Source organism: Monodon monoceros, unplaced genomic scaffold (assembly GCF_005190385.1).
Source record: "Monodon monoceros isolate NGI ecotype Baffin Bay Population unplaced genomic scaffold, NGI_Narwhal_1 Super_Scaffold_18, whole genome shotgun sequence".
In the NCBI taxonomy this organism is placed as follows: Eukaryota; Metazoa; Chordata; class Mammalia; order Artiodactyla; family Monodontidae; genus Monodon; species Monodon monoceros.
This window is the reverse complement of record NW_021703774.1, coordinates 158,981,440-159,006,471: the sequence shown is the minus strand read 5'-3', so window position 1 is coordinate 159,006,471 and position 25,032 is coordinate 158,981,440. Positions and strand designations below refer to the sequence as shown.

Genomic DNA, 25,032 nt, shown 5'->3' with positions numbered 1-25,032 from the left:
TCTCACTGTTGTGGAGCACAGGCTCCGGACTCGCAGGCTCAGCAGCCATGGCTCATGGGCCTAGCCGCTCCGCGGCATGTGGGATCTTCCCGGACCGGGGCACAAACCTGTGTCCCCTGCATCGGCAGGCGGACTCTCAACCACTGCGCCACCAGGGAAGCCCTGTTCTTTTTTTTTTATTTGCTGAATACTATTGTGTTGTATGAATATATCCCAATTTGTTTATCCATTTACCTATTGATGGACGTTTGGTTTGTTTAAAGCTTTTTTTTCTTTTTAAGTAACACACGCTCATCAAAAATTGGGAAAACAGGGACAAATGGAGGGAAAAATAATCTCTGGTCTCATTAAACAAAACCAATTATTCTTAGCATTAGAGTGTTTTGGTTTTTTTCCTCTGTGCACGGATGCTTTGGAGACTATATAGTTAAAAACATATCACACGTAGGATTTTGTAGCTGCCTTTTTTTAGTTGACAACATAAGTATTTTTCACATTATTTCTTTTGTAACCATTTTTCATGGTATGTAATGTTTTATCACTAAAATGTAGGCTCTGTCGGGGTATGGATTTAGGTTGTCTTGCATATACTCATATTCTAAGAGCCCAGTACAATGCCCACCCGGCTTGCGCTACACCCGTAATAAGTATTGACTAAACTGTATGCCACAGCTTGCCTTGCTATGTCCATAGAGACATGCCAATTCTCCTTAAAATTTTCATTTGTCCCATTTTTAATGTTTATGCCCTGCCTCCTCAACCAAACTATTTGAAGGCACTGTCTGAAAATATTTATTACACGCTCAGCACGTTGTATGTGCCATCCGTACTCTTCACAGCAATCCTGTCAAGTGGATCATCTCCCTGTTTTACAGATTAAGAAACAAACTCAGAGAAATTAAGTGACTGGCTCAAGGCCACACACCAGTGTGCAGCTGAGTCCAGATATGACCCATATTTATTTGTTTTTAACCCATGTTTAATAGAGTCCGAATCCCACAATCATAACTGGAATAGTTAAAATTATTATTGATACTTGCTATTTGCCAAGTGTATCAGTCCATTCTCATGACAACCTTAAAGGGAAGTACTAGTTTCTCCCCATTGGAGAAATGAGAACATGAGCCTCACGGAGGCAAAGTACGTTGCCCAAGCTTACATGGCTAGACAGTGATAGGATTTTAACCCAAGTAGCCTGATGCCAAGGCCCATCTTAAATGCTAAGCACTAGTGTTTTAACCCAGGCCCTTTTGCTTCTCCATGGAACTCCCTTGGGCTTCTTTATCTCCTCTGGGCTGTACACAGAGTGTTCCCCCAGGAAAGGTTTGAGTTGATAGTGTATATGATGGCATATGATCCTCTGACCCAAAGAAGGGGTTAATAATGATGAATCTTAGGGAACCAGAAACAAAACCTTTTACTTCCAAAGATATCACATGGCAGACTCACAATTCTCACAGCTATGAGACTGGAAGGACACCACCTGCTTTAGAAGGCAGGTGTGAGGAGTAAATGAGTGATCCAGATCCACAGAAAATGCTTACCCCAGAGCCTGGTATCGTACCCAGTAAGCCCACACTAAAGGTGAGCTCTTCAAGGGCCTCTGTCTAGGAAATTCGAGACCCAGTGGGTTAATTATCCTCAGATAGAAAACAACACTGACTTCCCCAGACAGACCTGAGAGGGGAGAAACCCAAACAGACAGTTACAGTTCAGCTAAAATAGAGCTAATCTTTAATCTTTTATGGATATGTGTAATACATTAACTATTATAACCTATCCCCTTGAGGCACCTCGACACCTGGTCAACCAGAGGCTGGGGTTGGGTTGGCTGGGCTAAGTGGAAAGGAGCAAGTAAATAGGACAATTACCCTTTTGCAACAGACTTTCTTAGGTCTCCGCCTTGAGATTAAGAGGATGAAATGGCTGATGCTGCCTGTCGTATGAGGGTGGGGTAGGAAGGTGAACCCTTGAGTCAGCAGCCAGTGAAGAATACTAGGCACAAAATAACCTGGGGTGTTTTACATGTCTCTCTGCAAACCAAACTCCGTAAGAGCCAGGATTGTATTATTTATTATTTGTCATTGGGTGTTTGCTCATGATGGTTACTATTAATAATGGTGTTGGGGTTTTCATAATAGGAAAAAAATCCAAAGGTGAAGCATTACTAAGGCTAGGTGTCTCTATGAATTATGAAATTGTAAGTTTCAACTACCATATTTTTTCAACTCTAAGATGTACTTTGTGTCCATGTTTATCAGGCTTTGTCTTACAATACATATGTACATGTATATGGAGGTGTTTCTCAACTGCCTGGAGCTCTGTTTTTAAGTAAATGCTGTGGCTTAAGAGTGGCTAGTGTTCAAGAATCGAGGCGATATAACAGTTCAATCTCCCACTCCAGGCAAGAATTCTTTCTACCATAATCTCTACTTCAATATTTCCACTGGAAAGGAGTTTACTTCTCATCCAGGCAGTCCTTTTCATTACTAGACATCATCACAATGGCCAATTGTTCCTTACATGGAGCCGAAATCTGTCTCCCTGTGACTTCTACCCAGCAGTTCTAGTCCTGTCCTCTGGAACTACACAAAATGAGTTAAATTTTTCTTAGGATGCAGAGTGGCTTAGGACTGTAAGCAAAATCTCTGGAGGCAGACAATCTGGGTTTTAATCCTGACTCTACCGGTTATTAGCAAGTAACTTAGTTTCTGTTCCCTCAAGCACCATTGTTGTGAGGTTTAAATGAGATAAATATGTACAAAGTATCTGGCACCTGATTCTCAATAAATGTAAACTATTCCTCTTCCCTCCTCTTCCCCTGGCTTTGTTATAATTTTATATACTTTAAGATAGATGTTATGCTCCACACTTCCAAGTCTTTTCCAAATTAAATATTTCCCAGTTCCTAAACCATTCTCCTCATGATAACTCTGATTCATTGCTTACCAACAACATACGGTATGTGCCAGGCACTGCCAAAGGCCTAAGAGTTTAAATAACTTGCCTAGGGCCTCATAAGCAGTAGCCAGGATTCAAACCTAGATCTGTCTGGCTCTAAAGCCATACCTTCAAATCTAGATCCCATAGCAGTGCTGTTCAATAGAATGTAAATTGAGCCACATATGCAATTTTACATATACTAGCCCCATTTTAAAAAATAATGAGAAACAGGTGAAATTAAATTTAATAATAATTTAATAATATTTTATTAAACCCTAGCTATCAAAATATCATTTCAACCTCTAATCAATATATAAAATTATCAAGATATTTCACATTTTTTTCATAGTAAGTCTTCAAAATCCAGTGTGTATCTTACACTGATAGCTTATCTCAGTTTGAACAAGCCACATTTCAAGTTCTCGTGGCTGTAAACTGGTAAGCAGGCAGTGTGTCACCTAGTCAAATGTGTTGTGAAGAAAAATACAGCAGGGTGTGGGGGAAGACAGGACAGATAGTGGATTACAATTTGAAATATGTGATCACGGAAGGCCCCCCTAATAAAGATTTGAGCAGAGACCAAAAGGAAACAAGGGAGTGAATCCTGCAGTTCAGTGGAAAGGAGAGCTCCAGGCAGACTTCACAACAATTAAGACGGGAGCATCCTTGACATGTTCTAGTAAGAGCAGAGTAGATGGGGCGGGGGCAGGCACAGATGGAGATGGTCAGAGAGGTAACAGGTGATGAGGGTGGATCGTGTAGCCATAATGAGGGCTTTGGCTTTTACTCTGACTAGAGGAATAGCATGAACTTATGAGGATGCTGGAGACCATTAGGTTGAAAAGAAACAGTTATACCTTTTCCAAAGGGCTATGCATATAGGAAGCAGCCATTCCTGGGGAAACACTAGTTTGTAACACTAAGGTTGATATCTTAGCATTGCAGATAACACAGGGGTAGACCTATTTAATTTCTATCAGGCCATTCTAGAAAGCTGAGTGTGTGCTACAAACCATGTTGATGGTCTGCAGTTCTGATGACGACTGGCCAAGAGCTAGTCTTAATCCTTTGAGCCCAGCCTAGTGATGGGTTAGGAAACAATGTATGGACTTCTCTCCTCCTTTGTTGCCACTAATTGTAATAATTGGGGAACTTAACTGTGGAGAAAGAGCCCATGAATTCAGAAGGTAGCATGGTAAAGAGGTAGGTTTCTGAATGAAAGAACTGAATTTGAATCTGCGTTCTGCCATTTGCTGGCGATTTGGCTTTGGGCAAGTCTCTTCACCTCTCTGAACCTCTTTTTCCTCCGCTGTAAAGTGGAGATGGTAATATCTACCTTTTAGCAGTATTTGACATATTTACACACATATAAAGTTGGGTATATTAACTGTTCAATAATTGGTAGTTATTGTGATGTGTTCAACAAAATTTCTGAACACCCACTACATGTAAAACACATTGTTATAGAATGTTTTTGTCCCCCTGCCAAATCCTTACGTTGAAACCCTACTCCCCAGTGTGACAGTATTAGGAGGTAGGGCCTTTGGGAGTGGTTAGGGTTAGATGAGGTCAAGAGGGAAGTGCCCTAGTAAATGGGATTAGCGCTCTTATAAGAGTCCCGAGGGAGTTTGCTTTGCTCTGGTTTTCACCATGTGAGGATACAAGAAGTTGGCAACCTGCAACACAAAAAAGGGCTCTCACCAGAACCCAACCATGTTGGCACCCCAATCTCAGACTTCCAGCCTCCAGAACTGTGAAAAATAAATTTCTGTTGTTTATAAGTCACCTTGTTTATGATATTTTGTTATAGCAGCCTAAGCTAAGGTACACATATATATAAAGAAAATACATGATTCCTCCCTTCAAGATGTTTATAATCTATCTAGGGAGATGAGACATGCACAAAATATATTCAATAAGATAGAATGTGCTTGCTCAAATGAGAAATATAAAGTGGAATAATAATAGCTACCATTTATTGATTGCCTACAATAAGCCGGGAACTATGCTAAGTGTTTCATAAATATCTCATTTTATTTTTGCAACCTCCCTCTTAGAAAGTACTATTTTTAACTCTATTTTATAAAAAAGGAAGCTGAGGCTCAGAGAGGGGAAGTGCATTGCCCAAGGTTGCACAGCTGGGTACTGGCAAAAGACGGAAGTGAGTTCCATCCTAAGCTCCAGGCCTCACATCCTTATCACAGAAACCCATCCCTATAACTCCTAAGCCTTGTCCAAGTTTTACCATATTGTTTGCCCATTTCTTACCCATTATTATTTTTTTAATTTAATTTAATGCTACTTTTCAAATGCCAGCTATAATTTGGGCAAATGTTATAGGAATGTTTTCAAAAATGTGAATGAGTGGGAGATAGTGTGGGTTACAGCAAGGGAACTGGAGTGAGAAGGGGCTGTATAGTGTAGAAATTAAGAGCATGGGTTCTGAAGTCAGCGGCTTAAATTTGTATCCCAGCCTCTCAACTCCCTCTGGTGTTATTTTACATTTTGTTGCCTAAGTTTCGCCATCTATAAAATTACCGTACTTATACTCGGGTCATAGGGCTGCTATGAATATCAACTTTAAATTTCTGACACTTTGTTCATAAAGGATTTTTTTTTGCATTAAATTTGTAAAATATTGCATTAAAAATTTTTTATTTGTTACTGAGTTTTTTGGTGCCCCCTTAAATTTTTTCGCTCCAGGAGAGTGCCTCAATCACCTCACTCTAGCTCACTCTTTGCATGCATTTTATATGCTTGAACATAAGCAGGGTTCAAAAAATATTCATTGAATTTACTTACCTCCCAATATTTTTAAATTGAGGTAAAATAAACACAGAACAGTGAACAAATACTAAATGTATTACTGAGCTCCCCAATTGTTCAGAACAGTTTGCTAAGCAGTAAAAGGTGTCTTTCCTTTTTATCTTCACGTACCCAACCAAAAGAAGTTTTGTTTTACAACAATCTCTTCTCTTTTTCTGCAGCTCTCATCCCCAAGCTCTCTTTTCCCCCTGTCAGTTCAAGAGATTTCCTGGACATCTCCAGGTCGTCACACCAGAAAAAAATAAATATTTTCCTGGAGGACGGCCTATGACGTCAAGGTTCTCTGTAACTCCCAGACAAACGTTCGAAAGCAAGCCGGCAGCTTTTCCGAAGCATCGCAGTTTGCGCATGCGCTTCTGCTTGCCGGACAGCAGAGGGGATTTTTGTGCCCTCTCGGCACCCTTACGTCGCGGAGCGGTGGTGTTAGAGGTTTGAGCGACGAAACCTTTTTTGCCGGAAGTGGGAAGAGGAGAGGGAAGTCTCGACCTCTCCCGGGGTCTTCAAGTTTAGGGCTGTGGGCTAGTTGTCACTAAAAAGCTCAGAGGTGCTCTGGTGGATACAATTCCTCGCTTTGCGAGAAGAGGCTAGAACGCGCGCTGAGGTGTGTGTGGTTTTTTGTTTTTTAATTTAATTTATTTATTTTTGGCTGCGCTGGGTCCTCATTGCTGCGCATGGGCTTCTCTCCGTTGCAGTGCGCAGGCTTCTAACTGCGGTGGCCCCTCCTTGCAGAGCACGGGCTCCAAGCGCTCGGGCCCCAGCAGTTGTGGTACACGGGCTCAGCAGCCGTGGCTTGTGGGCTCCAGAGCGCAGGCTTAGCAGCCGCGGCAAACGGGCCCAGTTGCTCCGCGGCATGCGGGACCCCCCCGGACCAGGGATCGAACCCGCGTCCCCCGCATTGGCAGGCGGACCCCCAACCACTGCGCCACCAGGGAAGCCCTGAGGTGTGTTTTTGGTGTAAGTGGGCACGCGTTGACGCTGGCTTAAGAGGACCTAAACCATCAATTAAAAGAACTTCCGCTTGGCTAGGTTTAAAAGGCGTTTGATTCAGAGAGGTGGAACGCATAGATTTTAGTCTGGTCTAGGTTCTGCCACCGGCCTACTGTGTGTCCTTGGGCTCCTCCCCAAGTCTCAATATCCTCATCTATAAATTGAGGGGTAGACAAGATTCTTTAAGTCACCTTTCAATCCGTCTATTATTGCAGGTCCATTTTGTCGTCTGAGCAACAAAGCCTTGGGGGTTAAATATCGTTGGCCCCGTTTTAGAAGGAAGACATTGAGTTCCAGAGTGAGAGACTTAGTTATTGCACAGAAAACGGTTAGAGATTTTAGACCTTGAGACTAAAAGGTTATGCTGTAACTCCATGATCAGGCCTCCTTTGTGTATTTCTGTATCATCAGTTCCTGAAACTGGCCTATAGCAGTTACTCAAAAAGTTTTGAATGGATGGATGAATGAATCTTTTCATGTTAAGGCCAATGACCCAAGCAGATCTGGTGTCTCTCCACCTCTCTGATGTATTAACAAGTATAACTCTTCTCCAGGTGTATCCTGTGTTTACTTGACGGGGGACTCCGAGTCCAGTTCTGTCGTTTTCAACTTAAACAGGTAACATGGAGGCACCTCCAGTCACCATGATGCCTGTCACCGGGGGCACCATTAACATGATGGAGTACCTGCTGCAGGGTGAGTGAACCAGGGAGCTTGTTTTCCTCTTTTCTGTTCGGCTTCCGCGGAGATGAGAAGCTGTTCTACAAAGGCAGCCTGCATAATTTCTGGCACCTTTTTTTTTTTCAATTAACCCTTAATTATGGTCACAAATACATAACATTAAATTTACCATATTAAACATTTTTAAGCATACAGTTCAGTAGTGTTAAGTATTTCACATTGTTGTATAGCCGATCTCTAGAACTTTTTCATCTTGCAGAATTGAAATTCTATTCCCGTTAAACACTAATTCCTCCTTTCCCCTCCCTGCAGCCCTTGGCAACAACCTTTCTACTTTCTGTTTCTAATTTTGACTACTTTAGATAACCTCATATGAGTGGAATCATTACAGTATTTGTCGTTTTATCACTGGCTGATTTCACTTAGTATAATGTCCTCGATGTTAACCCATATTGTAGCATGTGACAGGATCTCCTTTTTAAAGGCTGAATAATGTTCCATTGTATATATGTACCACATTTTCTTTATCCATTCATCTGTCAGACATTTGGGTTGCTTCCACGTCTTGGTTATCGTGGATAATGCTCAGTGAACATGGGTGTGCAAATATCTCTTCAAGATCCTGCTTCGAATTCTCTCAGATAAATACCCAGAAGTGAGATTAATGGATCATATGGTAATTCTATGATACTGTTAACTAGCTCCATTTTATAGATCAGGAAATAGAAGTGAAGTAACTTTCCCAGATGAGAAAACTCAAGACCCAGAGGGGGTAATGATTTTTAGGACGTCATACAATGTTTAGTGCAAGAGTTTAGACTTTAATTCAGATCATCCATTTAGTAACTTACTGTGAACAAAATAGGGTTGTTAATTTTCACTCCTCAGGCTGCACTTCTTCAGGCTTTCCCATCTCAGTAAGTGCCACTGTCATTCACCAGTTGCTTGAGCCATGCATTCAGGAGTCAATGTCCATTTTTTACTTTACCCCCACGTGTAGTCCATTTCTAATCCTATTCATTTTACTTCCAAAATATGTATTAAATAAGTCTTTTCTCAACCTGCAGTACCACACCCTGGTTTATCATCCTTTGCCTGAACTATTTTAGTAACCCTGTACTTATCACATTGCTTCCACTTTTTTTTTCATTGCTTCCACTTTTGATCATCTTTCTCTTCTCACACAACAGCTAGTAGTCTTTTTTAAAAAATTGTTTTAGTATTAAAAATATTCAAACATAAAGAAAGTGGGGGCTTCCCTGATGGCGCAGTGGTTGAGAGTCTGCCTGACGATGCAGGGGACACGGGTTCGTGCCCCGGTCCGGGAAGATCCCACGTGCCGCGGAGTGGCTGGGCCTGTGAGCCATGGCCTCTGAGCCTGCGCGACCGGAGCCTGTGCACCGCAATGGGAGGGGCCATACAGTGGGAGGCCCGCGTACCGCAAAAAAAAAAAAAAAAAAACACATAAAGAAAGTGGAGACTAATATAATGAACGCTCCCTTTCTGTCATCCAGATTTCAGTTTCTGTCATTTTGCCATATTTGCTTTCTCTTTTTTCTTTTGCTGTTTTTAAAGACAGTTTCAGGGACTTCCCTGGCGGTCCAGTGGTTAAGACTCCGCGCTTCCACTTCAGGGGGTGCGGGTTTGACCCCTGGTTGGGGAACTAAGCTCCCACATGCCTTGCAGCCAAAAAATTTTTTTGAAAAAACGACAGTTTCAGATATAACATTTTACCCCAAAACATTTTCAGAATGCATCTCTAAAAAATAAAAAACAAGGATATTTTCCTTTATAACCCCAATACCATCATTATTATCTAAAAAATGAATAATGTATTTTTAATATCATCTAATATCTAGTCCATATTCAAAAGTTTCCCCCTATCTTGCCCTCAAAATGTGTTTTGTATCCAGGATATAATCATGTTTCATGCATTACATTTGATAACTGTGTCTCTTAAGCCTCTTTTAACTTGGACCAGTCTCCCCTCATTCCCACTTTTTTTCCCATGACCACGTCTTGTTGAAGAGTCTATACCAGTTTTCCTGGAATGATCTTTTTAAAATGTAAATCCAGTCATCTCTTTCCCTGTTGTGTGGAGAATAAAATGTGGAGCTAATAGCTTCCCAATGGCCTTAGAATAGAATACAGCCTTTAGCATGAGCTGTCCATAAGACCTGTGTGCTTTGGCCCATCCCAAATCCTCAGTTCATTATCATCTTCCATCTTGCTTACCACACTTCAGCCACACTGATATCCCTTCATTTCTTTGAATTCCCCAGGCCCTTTCCTGGGCCTTTGCATTGTTTCCTCTGCCCTTATACTTTGTTCCAGCCCTTCAAATAGCCATTTTATTTTTATCCCTTAGTCCTCAGCTCAGTTGTCCTTCCCTTTGAGAGACCTTCTCTGACTACTCCAAGCCCTCAGAGAGGTCTCCTCTTCTCCACCCCCATCAGTTCCTCTCTCCCATCTCCCTTTTATTTCCCTGTATTTCTGTTTAACTGTTTACTTATCTATTTTTTGTTTCCCCCACTAAACTGTAATCTCTGTGAGGGCTGGACCCCCTACTTCCTAGCATGATGCCTGGCACAGTATTCAGTAAGTATGTGTTGAAGGAACCAGCACTTACAAAGCTCCTTAAATGTTTGAAGTATGAAAAAACACATGTCTGACACTGTCCTGAATGTAGGACACAACGTATCCAATGTAGGACCCATTCCTTGCTCCCATCGTCATCTGTCCTATGATCACAGGGACCTGATCTGTTGCTTTCCCTCCAACACTACCCATTTCCAAAAATGTAGTCGTTTGAGTCCCACTGTCAATATTTACCATAGTTACAGTAGTATATTTTTATTTACTTTAACAGATTTAGTCAATAAATGAATATGTTCCTAGCATTGGAGTAAGTATCAGCAGTAGAGGAAGAAAGGTGTTAAAAAGTCAATACATAATTGATATATTGAAATATGACTAAAAAATTGAGGTGCTAATGCTAAAAAGTAAAGCAGGGAAGTGGAAAGAGATTGGAAGGAGATAATGCTATTTTATTTAGAGCAATGAGAAAAGAGATCTCTGATAAAGTGACATTTGAGCAAAGATCTGAACAAAGTGATGGGGTGAGATATGCAGGTGTCTGAGAGAAGAACGTTCTAAGCGTAGGGACTAAGGGAAGGGTCTCTGAAGAGAAATACATTGTCAAACACTTGGCATTTTTAGGAAACGGCAGGAAAATCACTGTGGTTGGAGAGAGTGATCTGGGAGATAGTAGAAGGAAATAATCAACGTCAGGTAGCAGAGACCACAATTTATAGGGCCTTGTAGACCGTGGTAAAGAATTTGGGATTTATTCTGAGTGACAGGGGAAGCCATTGGAGGGTTCTGAGCAGAGAAGTGTCATTATCTGCCTTATGTCCTAAAAACCAGCTGGCTGTTGTATGGAGGAGAGAAGAAAAAAGCAAGGATAGAAGCGGGGTACTGCAAAGACCAAGCAAGAAATGATGGAGACTTGGACTAGGTGGAAATGATTGAGTAAACTGGATTCTGCATATATTTTAAAAATGCAGAGCGGATGTAGGATGTGAGAGAAAGAAAGGAGTCAAAGCTGATTATGTGGTTTTTGGTTGGGCAGCTGGAAGCAGAGAGTTGCCATTTACTATGATGGGGAAAACTGCAGGAGGAGTAAGATTGTGGAGGAAAAATCAACAGGTTGATATTGAACATGTTAAGATGAAGATGTCTTAGGCATCCAAGTGGAGAAGTTAGGTAGACAGTTGGATGTATGAGTCTGTAATTCATGAGATATAAATATGGTAGTCCTCAGAGCATAAATGATACTTAAAACCATAGGGCTGGGCTTCCCTGGTGGCGCAGTGGTTGAGAGTCCACCTGCCGATGCAGGGGACATGGGTTCGTGCCCCGGTCCGGGAAGATCTCACATGCCGCGGAGCAGCTGCGCCCGTGAGCCATGGCCGCTGAGCCTGCGCGTCCAGAGCCTGTGCTCCGCAACGGGAGAGGCCACAACAGTGAGAGGCCCGCGTATCACAAAAAAACCCAAAAAAAACAAACAAAAAAACCCCATAGGGCTGACTTAGGTCACTGAGGGAGGAAGAGATTTTTGATAGAGACAAAGACCAGGATTGAGTCCTAGGATCCTCCAATATTTTGGGAAGATAAAGACCCAGCAGAGATGACTTAAAAGGAATGGTCAGTGAATTAGGTGAAGAACCAAGAGAGATTTGTGTCCTAGAGGCCAAGGGAAGAATAGATTTCAAAATGAGTATAATATAACAACCATGTGAAATGCTGCCAGGAGGAAGAATAAGATGAGAACAAAGGACAGTGCATTTCTCTGAAGCAGTTCATTCTCTTTTACTTAAATATATTACATAAAAAGGAAATGTTATATTTTTTCTATCAATGGAAAACTTTTGTTTTCTGAGACTAGAAGATAATTTTTAAAATAAATGACAAAACAGTATTATTTTTCTAGGTAGATACTGTTGCCTGTTAAGGCCCAAAGCCCGCTGGAGGTTAGCATTGTTAGAGAAGGCCTAACTATTCTAGTACCAAATAAGACAATGCAAAAAATTAAAAAGGGATTAACTTGTTATATAATATCTTGGCAGTATAACCCCTCTAAAATCTCATATATTGGGCCTGTGCTTTACAAAACACTGCACTAAACTGTTCTCATTTTTCATTTAAGTTTTTTCAATCTTTTGCTATTTCCATTACCCAGAATGAAAGATGGGACTCAATGGTACTTTTTTCCTTCTTCAGGAAGTGTTTTAGATCACAGCTTGGAAAGCCTCATCCACCGCCTTCGTGGTTTGTGTGACAACATGGAACCTGAGACTTTCCTTGACCATGAGATGGTATTCCTCCTTAAGGGCCAGCAGGCCAGTCCGTTTGTTCTAAGGGCTCGACGCTCTATGGATAGGGCAGGGGCACCCTGGCACCTGCGCTACCTGGGACAGCCAGAAATGGGAGACAAGAACCGCCATGCCCTGGTGCGTAACTGCGTGGACATTGCAACATCTGAGAACCTTACTGACTTCCTGATGGAAATGGGCTTCCGCATGGACCATGAGTTTGTTGCCAGGGGACACCTGTTCCGTAAGGGCATCATGAAGATCGTGGTGTACAAGATCTTCCGCATCTTGACACCAGGGAACACAGACAACACTGAGGCCTTGTCACTCTCCTACCTTGTGGAACTAAGTGTTGTTGCACCAGCTGGGCAGGACGTGGTGTCTGATGACATGAGGAACTTTGCAGAGCAGCTGAAACCTCTGGTTCACCTAGAGAAAATAGACCCCAAAAGGCTCATGTGACAAGGCAGTCTGTCTACCACTGGGGCTTGTCCTCAGCTGTTACAAAAAAAGAAGATGTTATAATTGCCCTATTTCACCACTGCTAGCCAGGCATTCTTCCCTCAGGAAGGAGGACAATGAGAACTTAGTTGGTTCTTTGCACTGTTTTCCTCATATGGCCAGTTCACTTTTGTGACAGCCTTTCTAAATTAAAGGCTAAGGATGACATGGAGAATCTAGATAATCCCTCTGCATAAAGAGGGGAAACTGAAATAAAATAGCTTTGGGAAATAAAAATCTTTTGTTTCGCCATTTGTGTGTAAGGTTTGTAAAACAGAGTCTGAGTCTGTATTGTGCAGTAATAAAGGGTATAAAGAGAAATGTCTATCATTCTGATTCTTTACCCCATTACCCTGCTAATTTGGGATAGACTCATCAACTGGAGCAAAAATATGACAGTTTTTTGTTTTAATTTTGATAGAGGTGATAGTTTACCTTTCATAAAAGTAGCACATGGGCTTCCCTGGTGGCGCAGTGGTTGAGAGTCCGCCTGCCGATGCAGGGGACACGGGTTCGTGCCCCGGTCCGGGAAGATCCCACATGCCATGGAGCGGCTGGGCCCGTGAGCCATGGCCGCTGAGCCTGTGCATCCGGAGCCTGTGCTCCGCAACGGGAAAGGCCCGCGTACCACAAAAAAAAAAAAAAAGTAGCACATATTTGTTATTGAAAAAAATTTAAATTCTGACAAAAATAAGAAAAATAACCTGTAATCCTGTTATTCAAAGAGGTATACTATTTGTTTTGTTTTATATCCTTCTAGTCTTTATTTTTGGAAATTTATGTATATGAGATATATTTATTTTAGAAAAATATTGTATATATACTGGTTTGTAATCTTTTTTTGTTTAATTTATCATTAACATCTTTCCGGGACATTAGGCATCTGGGACAATGTTTTTCTGGGGTTTTTAAAAATTAATTAATTATTTGGTTGCTCCTGGTCTTAATTTCAGCAGGCGTGTTACTTAGTCGCAGTTCCAGGCCTCCTTAGTTGCGGGACGTGGGCTCCTTAGTTGCAGCAGGCAGGCTCCTTAGTTGTGGCATGTGAACTCTTAGTTGCGGCATGCATGTGGGATCTAGTTCCCTGACCAGGGATTGAACCTGGGCCCCTTGCATCGGGAACATGGAGTTTTATCTGCTGTGCCACCAGGGAAGTCCCTCTTCTGTTAAAAAAAACTTTTTTTTCTTATTATTATGTGTCAGCGCTATCCTAAGTGCTTTAGGTATGTTTACTAATTTAATCCTCGCAACAGACCCATTTTTTACAGGGAAACTGAGGTACAGAGAGAGTAATTAGCTTTCCCTGAGCTATACAGCTACAAATTAGCAGAGCTTGTATTTAAATACTGATAATTGTAACTGCTATTTGTATCCTATCATTTGGATTTTCCATAACTTAATTGATTCCCCTACTTTGGGAATTTTAGTTTGATCCCAATTTTTTGCTTTTATAAACTGTCCTGTGATGCTAGTGTTTTTAATTAAATTTCTGTTGTCATCCATGATGATTCTTCAGGATAAATTCTAGGGAACTGCTGAGTCAAAGAGTGTGCCTTGTTTTAAGTCTTCCACTATGCATTGCCAGATGCCTTCCAGAAATGTCCCAGTTTTCACTCCTACCAGTTTTCCAACACAGTTGCCAAAGGTGGGTGTGACGGTGAAAACTTATTTTTCCCATTTGATGATAAATGGTGACTGGTTTTAATTTTCTTTTAAAAATACTCATCAATTAGGTTTAAAATTTTATATGTTTATTGGACATTTTTTCTTATGTGAATTCCCTTTTCTTCATTGTTTGTCTTTATTAATTTGTAAACAGCTTTTATATAATTTCCCATTTATCATTTGACTTCTAATGGATTTTTAAAAATAACAGTTCTGAGTGGGATAAATGTTGATCATTTTAATACTTATAGAGTTTTGTTTTTTTTTTTAATTTTTGGCTGCGTTGGGTCTTCGTTGCTGCATGCAGGCTTTCTCTAGTTGCGGCGAGTGGGGGCTACTCTTCGTTGCGGTGCATGGGCTTCTCATTTCGGAACATGGGGTCTAGGCGCACGGGCTTCAGTAGTTGTGGCACGCAGGCTCAGTAGTTGTGGCTCGAGGGCTCTAGAGCACAGTCTCAGTAGTTGTGGCCCACGGGCTTAGTTGCTCTGCGGCAACTGGGATCTTCCCGGACCAGGGCTTGAACCCGTGTCCCCTGCATTGGCAGGTGGATTCTAAACCACTGTGCCACCAGGGAAGCCCACTGATAGAGTTTGGCCTTTTAAAAATTGTTGGTCACTCAAAATTTTCATTTTCTTCTGGAACCTCCACTGAGATAATACCCCAGTTGAGGTATTACATTGGATAGATCATAATTCTCTTTGGACCTCGGTTTGCCACTCGAAAGATCATATGAATACTCCGTTAAGAGGTTTTGGGCAAGTAACAGAAAACCTATCCAAAGCTGCCTTAAACGGTAAGGATGGTGTTATCTCATTTAAGGGTAAGTTCAAAGATAGGGTAGCTTCCAAGTTGGTCAGCTGGTTATTTCTCTGGCTCTGGGATCCTTTTCTTGGCTTTCCCTTGCATATTTTCAAGATAGCTTTTACCCCCTTCAGTTGCAGATTTCATGAGTAAGTCTTGTTCCTCCTTTCGTAGCATATTAGCAGGATGATTCAAGTAAGGCCCCTTTCTTATTTTGTAGTCTTCCACTTTATTCCTAAACTCTACTCTCATTCTATCCTATAGGCACCCATTCTGATCTGTTCAATGTATGTCTGTCATGCTTGTCTTGTAAAATATGTAGAGTTATGTAAGTATGTTCAATCCACATAAATGATATTATGCCGTAAATGTTCCATTTTGGGACTTCCCTGCTGGCCCAGCAGTTAATCTGCCTGCCAACGCACGGGACACTTGTTCAAGCCCTGGTCGGGGAAGATCCCACGTGCTGTGGAGCAACTAAGCCCGCAAGCCACAACTACTGAGCCTGCGTGCCACAACTACCGAAGCCCGCGCACCTAGAGCCGATGCTCCACAACAAGAGAAGCCACGGCAATGAGAAGCCCATGCACCACAACAAAGAGTAGCCCTTGCTCGCCGCAACTAGAGAAAGCCTGCGCACAGCAACAAAGACCCAACGCAGCCAAAAATAAATAAATAAATGTTTTTCTTACTTTTTAAAATTATTATTGCTTTTGTGATATTCTCTTATTGCTATACGTAAACCTAACTTACAACTTTGAACTTGCATATGCTTTCATGTTAACAGTAATATTAGTACTTAAATAGTGCTTAACTCTGTTTCAGATGGTTTAAATGTTTTAACTCATACTTCTCCCAACAACCCTATGAGGTAGATATTATTACTCCCATTTTGTAGATAAGAATGAGGCCTTGGGGCTTCCCTGGTGGCGCACTGGTTGAGAGTCCGCCTGCCGATGCAGGGGACACGGGTTCGTGCCCCGGTCTGGGAAGATCCCACATGCCGTGGAGCGGCTGGGCCCATGAGCCATGGCCACTGAGCCTGCGCGTCCGGAGCCTGTGCTCCGCAACGGGAGAGGCCACAACAGTGAGAGGCCCGCGTATCTCAAAAAAAAAAAAAAAGGAATGCGCAGATTACTCAAATTTTTACTTCTATTGTAAGTGGTGGAGACTGAACTTCAACTCCAGCGGCCTAGCTCCAGGTACATAACCACTGTTCATCCACCATGTTTTACTCATTCACTCTTTTGATGATAGAACTCTAGATTGCCTTCAACTCTCGATTACTATTAAAAATTCAAAAATAGGGACTTCCCTGGCGGTCCAGTGGTTAAGACTCCACGCTTCCACTGCAGGGGGCATGGGTTCAATCCCTGGTCAGAGAACTAAGGATCCCGCATGCCATGCTGCACAGCGGCAAAAAAAAAAAGCAAAAATAAGCAAGTTTGTATACTGACGTGAATATTTTTCTGAACTATGCAATTGGGCATGCTCAATTTGCCAAAAATGGCCAGGTTACTTTTCAGAATGGCTGTGCTAATTCCTATCACCAATACACAAGAACTCATAACCACCAATCTTCAGTGTTAGCATCTTTCTCATTTTTTCCAGTTTTCTTTTTCTTTTTTTATGTTTTTATATATGGCAAATTATTTAAGTCAATAAATTTTTAAGGAATTTCACATGTTCTGATTCCTTCCACTGCCGATCACCTTAGTTCCTCCAGTGTCTGAGTCATACTCTTCAAGATAGCCCTTTCAAAAAGAATTTTTCCTTAGTCCACAGTTGTCATGTCAGTCAGTCAGTCTCCCATTCTTTTAGTTGGGCTTCTTTGATCTCCAATGGAATATGGACATACTTCAAAATTCCCCACCTGTGATCTTTGGGATCCAATTTCCTCAAGCAATTTACTTTTGGACCATGTTTAGGGTCAGAGGAAATGGATCTGCCTGCTTCTGAATTTTAGACACCCTCTAAACATGCATTAAGTTCAAATCGTATTCACTCCTAAGCTATCATAGCTTAGAACAGTACAGATCGTCGGAATATGCCAATACCTTTTTAAAGTCCAGACACTGTGTTCTCAAGATAAAAACCTAAAAAAGGAAGTCATCTTTGTTTCATGTCAACATTAGAGTACTAAATCAGCGTAGCTGATAATTTCCCACATATCTTAAGCTTTTAAATTATCAATTCTATAGTCCTGGAAGCAACCTTTGTGTTTATCAATACCCCCACCGCTTGAATCTGTTTCAGGTACCATGTTCCTTCTTACCTCTATCAAAACTCATACTGAACAATGAGTTCTATGTTGCAAAAGAGGATTTATTTTTGCACCCATCTATAAGTCTTTGTCTACAGATTAACAAAAACAAACATAAGTACTATTAATTTTTGCCAGTCTGGTGGAAGTAAAGTGGCAGCTCTTGGCTGTCTTGATTTGCATTTCTCTGATTATAATTAAATTTGAGCCTTTTTTTTCTTTTTTGTTTTTTTTGTATGCTTAGTTTGTGAAACTAAGGTATTTATATATCCTTTGCTTATTTTCCTATTTGATTTCCTGTCTTGTTGATTTGTAGGAATTCTTTGTATATTCTAGACCTTCTTTTATTTGTTTTAAACACTGCAAATACTTTCTCCCAGTGCCTATTTATATCCTTTGCCTACTTTTTTAAAATTTGATTTCCTGTCTTCTTAGTTTGTAGGAATTGTGTGTATATTCTAGACATTATTCCGTGTTTGTTTTAAACATTGCAAATACCTTCTCCCAGTCTGCAACCTTCGTGTTAACTCTGTGATGTCATTAATTAAGCAGATGTCCTAAATTTTGACCTTAGAATTTGGAGTCTTGTTTAGGAAGTCTTTATTTACACCTGGGTAACAGATTTTCCTGCATTTTCTAATATTAGCTTTATAGTTTTAACTTTCACATTTATGTCTTTAATCCATCTGGAGTCCACTTTTAACATAGTTTCAAGTAAAAATTCAGCTTTTTTCTCTATACAGTGAATTTGTTTTTCTATAACTGTCAGAAAAACAATCTTTCCAGTGTTTTGTGATGCCACCTTTATCACATATTAAGTTCCCATGTATATACTTTATTTATAAGCTCTCCATTCTATTCCATTGATCCTTTTATTTGTTTCAGTGCCAGCAACACAATATTTTTATTACTGTGGCTTCGTGGTAGAGCCAGTTCTACCAGTAGGGCAGGTCTCCCTACTTTTATTTCCCTCTGAAAATAGACTTAGCTTTCATAGAACTTTATTCTTTCATATTCATTTTAGAGTGGGTTTTAGTTTCTCAACATTACTACTGGAATTTTTATTGGAATTTCATTGAACACATATAGATTAATTTGGGGGAGAACTGACATCTTTGCATGGAACACTCCCTCACCAGAATTCAATGGGGCAGGCTTCCTTCACCTCTTTCAGGTCTTTGCTGAAACATCAGGAAAACCTTCCCTGACCCTCCTAAATTAAGTAGCACCCTCACTCCTCATCACTCTTTCTTTCTCTTATTTAATCTTCTTCATAGCATTTATTACTATCCAACTTTAGATTATTTAATCACTGCTTCTCTGCTAAAGATGTAAGATTCGTGAGGATAGGTGCCTAGCACCCAGAACGATGCCTGGCGTATGGTGGCCACTCTGAATATTTGTTAAACAAATGAATAAAATCTTTACACTCCTGAAGTTATCTGAATTATGACATTTATTCAGGCCTTCTAATGTCCCTGAATGGAGTTTAGTTTTTTTTCCTTGATAAACTTCTTAGGCATTGCTTTGTGGTAAGGGAAGTTTGCCTGCCATTCCAGTAAGCAATAAATGTTGCCTGCCATCAAGGCATCAGGCACTATAGCCACCTCCCCACACCCACAACAGTGCACCCTGAGGAGAATTCAGCATAGAGGAAAATAGGAAATATTCTGTGCTCTGGATACTGGCCCTAGAGAGTTAAGCTGCATATCTAAGGAAAAATTTCAGTGAGCCCAGAATCTTGCACCTTCCCATATGTAGAAAAGCTCTAAAATCACTAACTTGAGATGTTTGTCTTTTGTGATTAGCAGTAATCTTTTGATGTTCGTCTACATGGTTTTTCAGCAAAAACTCTCCTATATATCCTGGCTCCTCCCTTACCTCTTCGAAGTAGTTCCTCAGAGCTATCTGAGAGGCTGTCTCCCAGGCTCTAGTCCTCAGGTCCCGAATAAAACTTAACTTGCAACTTTTAGGTCGTGAGTTTTTCTTCAGTCCACAGTTTTTAGGCCAATTACTATAGACCAGGAGTTGGCAAACTACACCTGGGCATGTCAGCCTGTGCTCTGGTTTTGTAAATAAAATTTTATTGGATCATCCACATTCATTCATTTAATACTGTCTCAGGCTGCTTTCGTTCAACAGTGACAGAGTTGAATGGCTGCAACAGAGACCACATGACCTGCCAAACAGAAACTATTTACTGTTTGCTCTTTACAGAAAGAGTTTGCAGGTATTTGCTATAGACTTCAGTTGCTACTGTAGATTGTGTTATATTTTTTATTACATTTTTAAGGTGGTTATTCCTAATAGAGAAGAACACTATTGAATTTTGTAAGATGATTTCTATTCTTGCAAACTTGACAGTAACTCTTTTATAGTTCTGATAGTTTGCCTGTTGATTATATTGTGTTTTCCATATAGACTATCATATCATTGGCAAGAATGGCAAGCAAAAGAGTACATACATCTTTCACTTTTTCTCATCTAAAAGAATTGGCCAGACTCTCCGAGACTCTAGATAACACTAATAATGAGCATCCACGACTTAGTCCTGACCTTAATGCTACTGCATCAAGTTTCTCTAAGTATGAAAAAAATCATAATTTTTACCCTTTGGTCCATCAATGTGGTGAATTATATTGAGAGATTTTCTGCTGTTGGGCCACCCTAGTACTCCTGGGATAACTCCTATGCATCATGATTTTATCCTTTAAATGCCCTGTTGGATTTGAGTACCTATTATTTTGTTTAGGGTATTTGCTCTGTGGACTACCTTAATTGCCATCCAGAGATCTATGCAATGTGACTACTCCCTATTTTTCCAACCTCTCTGCTGGAACTACAAGCTAAGCATTATGCTAGACACTGGGTTACAGCACAGGCTAAGATACAGTCCCTGTCTTTAATAACTCCCATTATAATGGCAGAAACAGACATTTATACAGTTTGTGTAGTCACCAAAGGTATGCAAACAAAGGGCTCCTTCCCAAAACAAATGAATCTTTAGCACTGAACAAGAAGGTCTGCTTCCTTTTTCTTGGATGTAACTCAATACTCTTGCTTACGTATTATCTTCCTTAATACCCTTTCACTTTTGCCTTTTCCACTCATCTCTGGCTATGTGACACCTACACAACCAAAAAGCAAGGTCAAATAATGGAAAGCATGTAACACAGTGCTTAAGGGCTCAGATTTGAGAGACAAATAGGTTCCAGTTCTAGCTATGCCATTTACTAGCTATGTGACCTTGGACATATGCAGCACCTTCCAGAGAATCCATTTCCTCGTCTGTCAAATTTAGAATAATAATACATTCACAAAGAGGATAATGAACAGACCTTTGTGAAGGCTTTCAACACAGGGCCTGACAAACCGCCAGGATTTTCCCTTTCTATCCTTCTGTGATCATTCCTGGAACACAAGAAGGTCACGAAGTCTCTTTCCTGTGACTTCTGAAATTTGATGGTAGCTAAGCAGCATCACTTGTTTTACATTTCATCATGTTCCCTATACAGTAATTCTTTGTATATCTTGGCTTCTAGTGCTACTATTTAAGAGCTATTTGTATATTGGGCAAGTTATTTAAACTCTCAGAATATCTATTTTCTCATCTATAAAACAAGCATAATTACAAGAGTATTTCATAGAGTTGTCATATGAATTAAATGATCAATATGCATAAAGGCCAATGCTTGGCACATAAGTGCTTAACACTTGATAGCTGTTTTCAATTTTAGTATTATTAATAAGGCTATATGCTTCTTAAGGGGAGAAATTGTGTTTTGTAATATAGCATAATGGCTAAGAGCACAGACTCTGGAGTCTTCAGTTCAAATGTGAACACTACAGGCATGTTGCTCAAGCTGGGTAAATCTCTCTAGGCCTCAGTCTTCTTATCTGCAAAATGGGGATGATTAAAAAGAAACCACAACAGTTCCTGGAGGTTGTTGTAGAGATTAAAGGAGATAATACACTTACTTGGCATTTAGCAGAGTGCCTGACATAAATACTGATTTATTGAGCAGTTATTGTGTGCCAGGTTATGTGCTAAATGTTTTATTTAGCCTTGTTCTAAATATTTTTTTCTGTGAACCCTGTAACCCCTGCTTAGTACTACTCATGTACTAACCTTTCAAATATTTATTGAATGAATGAGTGAGTGAATTAGTGAATGCTGACTTGTAGACCATAAGAATCTTGCCTGCATTAGCTGGTTTGTCCCAGGTTAACACTCCTCATTCCTCTGCGATGAGTTAGTGTATAAGCCATGAGGTTCAGCATCTGTAAAATGCAGCAGAGCATGGAAAGGGGGTAGATTTTAGACTGACTCTTTTACTCTAGAGAAATCACTCATCCTTTAGTGCTTGGATTTATTTCTCAGAACTGGTAAAATGAATTATAAAATGTTGCTGTAGGCAAAAGTGATAAAATTTACATTTAAGGTCATGGAGAACATAGAGAAAGGAACACCTCTTTGGAGGAAATAAAAATCAATGCAACTGTTCTTGAGGGCAGTTAGCCTAAGGAAATAATTAAGGATTGTGCACAAAGGTATAGTATAAGGCATCTTATACTACATCACCATCTTAGTGATGTGTATAAATCAAAAAATGGAAATAATCTAGATGTCTCATAAAAGGAAGTGGAATAATTAAATGATACTTCATCCACAAAATGGCTGCATGGATATCGTGCAGCCATTTAAAAAAAAAGAAAATGTGTGGAAAATGAATTTAGCAACATGGAAAAATGTGCCAGTTCGTTAACTTATTGACTTTGTGACCTTAGTCAAATTACTTCTCTGCTTCAGTCTCATCATTAAATGGGAGTACTAATATTGCCTTCCTTATAGAATTATCATGAGGACTAAATGAATTATTACATGTAAAACTACTTGGGGGCTTCCCTCGTGGCGCAGTGGTTGAGAGTCCGCCTGCCGATGCAGGGGACGCAGGTTCGTGCCCAGGTCTGGGAGGATCCCACATGCCGCGGAACGGCTGGGCCCGTGAGCCATGGCCGCTAAGCCTGTGCGTCCGGAGCCTATGCTCCGCAACGGGAGAGGACAAAACAGAAAAACGGCTGCACAACAAAAAAAAAAAAAAAAAAAAAAAAAAACTACTTGGAATTGTACCTGACCCATAGTAAACATTATGTAGATATGAGCTATAATTATTATGTGGGGGAAAAAAAAGTTTAAAAACAACGTGTATGGTATGCTATATATATATATATATGTATATATATATATACATATATATATATTTTTTTTAATTTATTTTTTTTCCCCACACCTTGCAGGATCTTAGTTCCCCAACCGGGTATCGAAACTGTGTCCCGGGGGCGGGAACGCGGCGGCTCCGTGTCGCCGGAGCCCAAGCGCGCAGGCCCGTCCTGGCTGTCAGGGGGCGGGCAGCCGGGGCGATGGCGCCACGTGGTTCATGTATGTGCTGAGCTGGCTGTCGCTCTTCATCCAGGTGGCCTTCATCACGCTGGCCATCGCAGCCGGACTCTATTACCTGGCAGAATTGCTAGAAGAATACGCGGTGGCCACCAGCAGGATCACAGAATATAGGGTCTGGTTCTCCACAGCTGTGCTGACTGGCCTCTACGTTTTTGAGCACTTCCCCACCTACATGATTGGCGTGGGCCTCTTCCTGGTCTACCTGTTCTACTTTGGCCTCCTCCAGACCTTCCCCTTCATTATGCTCACCTCGCCTAACTTCATCCTGTCCTGTGGGCTAGTGGTGGTGAATCATTACCTAGCGTTTCAGTTTTTTGCAGAGGAATGTTATCCTTTCTCAGAGGTCCTGGCCTATTTCACTTTCTATCTGTGGATAATCCCGTTTGCGTTCTTTGTGTCACTGTCGGCTAGGGAGAACGTCCTGCCTGCCACCATGCAGCCTGGAGATGATGTGGTCTCCAGTCACTTCACCAAAGGCAAGCGGGGCAAACGCTTAGAGATCCTGGTTGTCTTCTCCTTCATCAAAGGGGCCATTCTACCCAGTCGGCAGAAGATATACTGACCTTCTGCGGAGGGGATGCTGAGGCAAGATCAGGAGAGTCAGGCCTCTGGGCCTCTGCACTAGGTGGGGGCCGGGAGCTGGAAGGCACCTTTCCCCAGCCCTGGCCCTCCTTCCCTCGACTCCCCCAGAAGCCCCCATCCCTACCGTCCTCAGGAGGCTCAGCTTGGCTCAGATATGATGCTGCCAGAGGCTGAGACCTCAGAGGGCGCCAGGGAAGATGTGGTGCCTGCTTAGCCAGGAGGCCATGGTCCACCTGGGTGTGCAGAAGCTGAGCTCCTGTGGCCCTCCCGCCACCTCTTGTGATGGGTCAGGAGTTCTGGCTCAGCCAGGGCAGGCAGGGCAGGGGCTGTGAAGCTGGAGAGCAGACAGGGATAATTGCTATGGGCAGATGGCAATGGGGAGGGGCCGTGGCTTAGCCCTTGCAAGAGAAAGTTTTTGCTGTTGAACTGTGATTTCTGTCCAAGTGCTGATTCCCCTTTGAATAGATTCTAGGTGGCCCTGTTTGCCTTAATACCCTGAAAAAAAAAAAGAAAAGAAAGAAACTGTGTCCCCTGCAGTGGAAGCATGGAGTCCTAACCACTGGACCACCAGGGAATTCCCTGGTGTGCTATTTTTTATAAAACATGTTCTATAGAGAAAATGGTGTGAGGGTAAATACTTCAAAATGTTAATGGTCTTTGTTTGGTGTTGGAAATAAGCTGTACTTTTTATTGTTTCTGCCTGTCGTTTTTTTTTTTTTTAAATGATGAATGTATATTTCTTATGTAACTGAAAAGTAATAATAGTTAAAAAAAAAACAGTAAGAGATGATTGCTTTCGTAGGGGAGTAATGGGTATCTGGAATTTTCCACCCTGTCTGTGCTCTGCTTTTTTTTTTTTTTATTTGTGGCTGCATTGGGTCTTTGTTGCTGCGTGGGCTTTTCTCTGGTTGCGGCCAGCCGGGGGTCTACTCTTCCTTGCGGTGCGCGGGCTTCTCATTGCAGTGGCTTCCCTTGTGGAGCACTAGCTCTAAGCATGCGGGCTCAGTAGTTGTGGCTCGCAAGCTCAGTAGTTGTGGTGCACGGGCTTAATTGCTCCACAGTATGTGGGATCTTCCTGGACCAGGGCTTGAACCCATGTCCCCTGCATTGGCAGGTGGATTCTTAACCACTGCACCACCAGGGAAGCCCCAAACCACTTGACTTTAAAATTGGTTCATATGAAATATTTTTCTAGCTCCTAAGTTATTAAAATTGTGATACCAAGTTCTTGTTTTAGATGCAGTGAAATGGGTATTCTACTGTTTCCTTGGCATTATAAATTAGTGAAAACCTACCAGAAAACAATTTGAAAGTAACTATCAAGAACCATCAAATCCTCATACCCTTTGATCCAACATTCCCACTTCTGGTAATCCAGGCTGAGGAAATAAGCAAAAATTTGAGGAAAAGTACATATATTTCATAATGAAACACTTAAAACAACCTAA

At 41.3% G+C, this 25,032-nt stretch overlaps 1 protein-coding gene, 1 non-coding gene and 1 pseudogene across 3 annotated transcripts; 2 read left to right on the top strand and 1 right to left on the bottom strand.

Moving 5' to 3' along the window:
* Positions 1–6,215: 6,215 nt before the first annotated feature.
* Positions 6,216–13,133, top strand: MED18 (mediator complex subunit 18). 2 transcript variants are annotated; one of them, XM_029227195.1, is made up of 3 exons: positions 6,216–6,370; positions 7,311–7,452; positions 12,220–13,133. In XM_029227195.1, exons 2-3 carry the CDS (start codon positions 7,380–7,382, stop codon positions 12,771–12,773), a joined length of 627 nt encoding a protein of 208 aa, XP_029083028.1. In that variant the 5' UTR covers positions 6,216–6,370; positions 7,311–7,379; the 3' UTR covers positions 12,774–13,133. The 2 variants fall into 2 exon arrangements, with proteins under 2 accessions (XP_029083028.1, XP_029083029.1); XM_029227196.1 differs by lacking the exon at positions 6,216–6,370 and adding an exon at positions 6,681–6,710.
* A 2,143-nt stretch (positions 13,134–15,276) lies between these two features.
* LOC114898015 lies at positions 15,277–23,564 on the top strand (annotated as a pseudogene).
* Positions 17,539–17,664, bottom strand: LOC114900163. The gene has a single exon (XR_003794779.1). It is a non-coding gene; the product is annotated as a small nucleolar RNA SNORA40 (small nucleolar RNA).
* Positions 23,565–25,032: the final 1,468 nt, after the last annotated feature.

Excerpts from the sequence above, each read along its gene's own strand:
- MED18 (XM_029227195.1), top strand. The coding sequence starts at position 7,380 with ATGGAGGCACCTCCAGTCACCATGATGCCTGTCACCGGGGGCACCATT. Across the intron at positions 7,453-12,219 it reads GATGGAGTACCTGCTGCAGG|GAAGTGTTTTAGATCACAGC; the intron begins GTGAGTGAACCA and ends TTCCTTCTTCAG.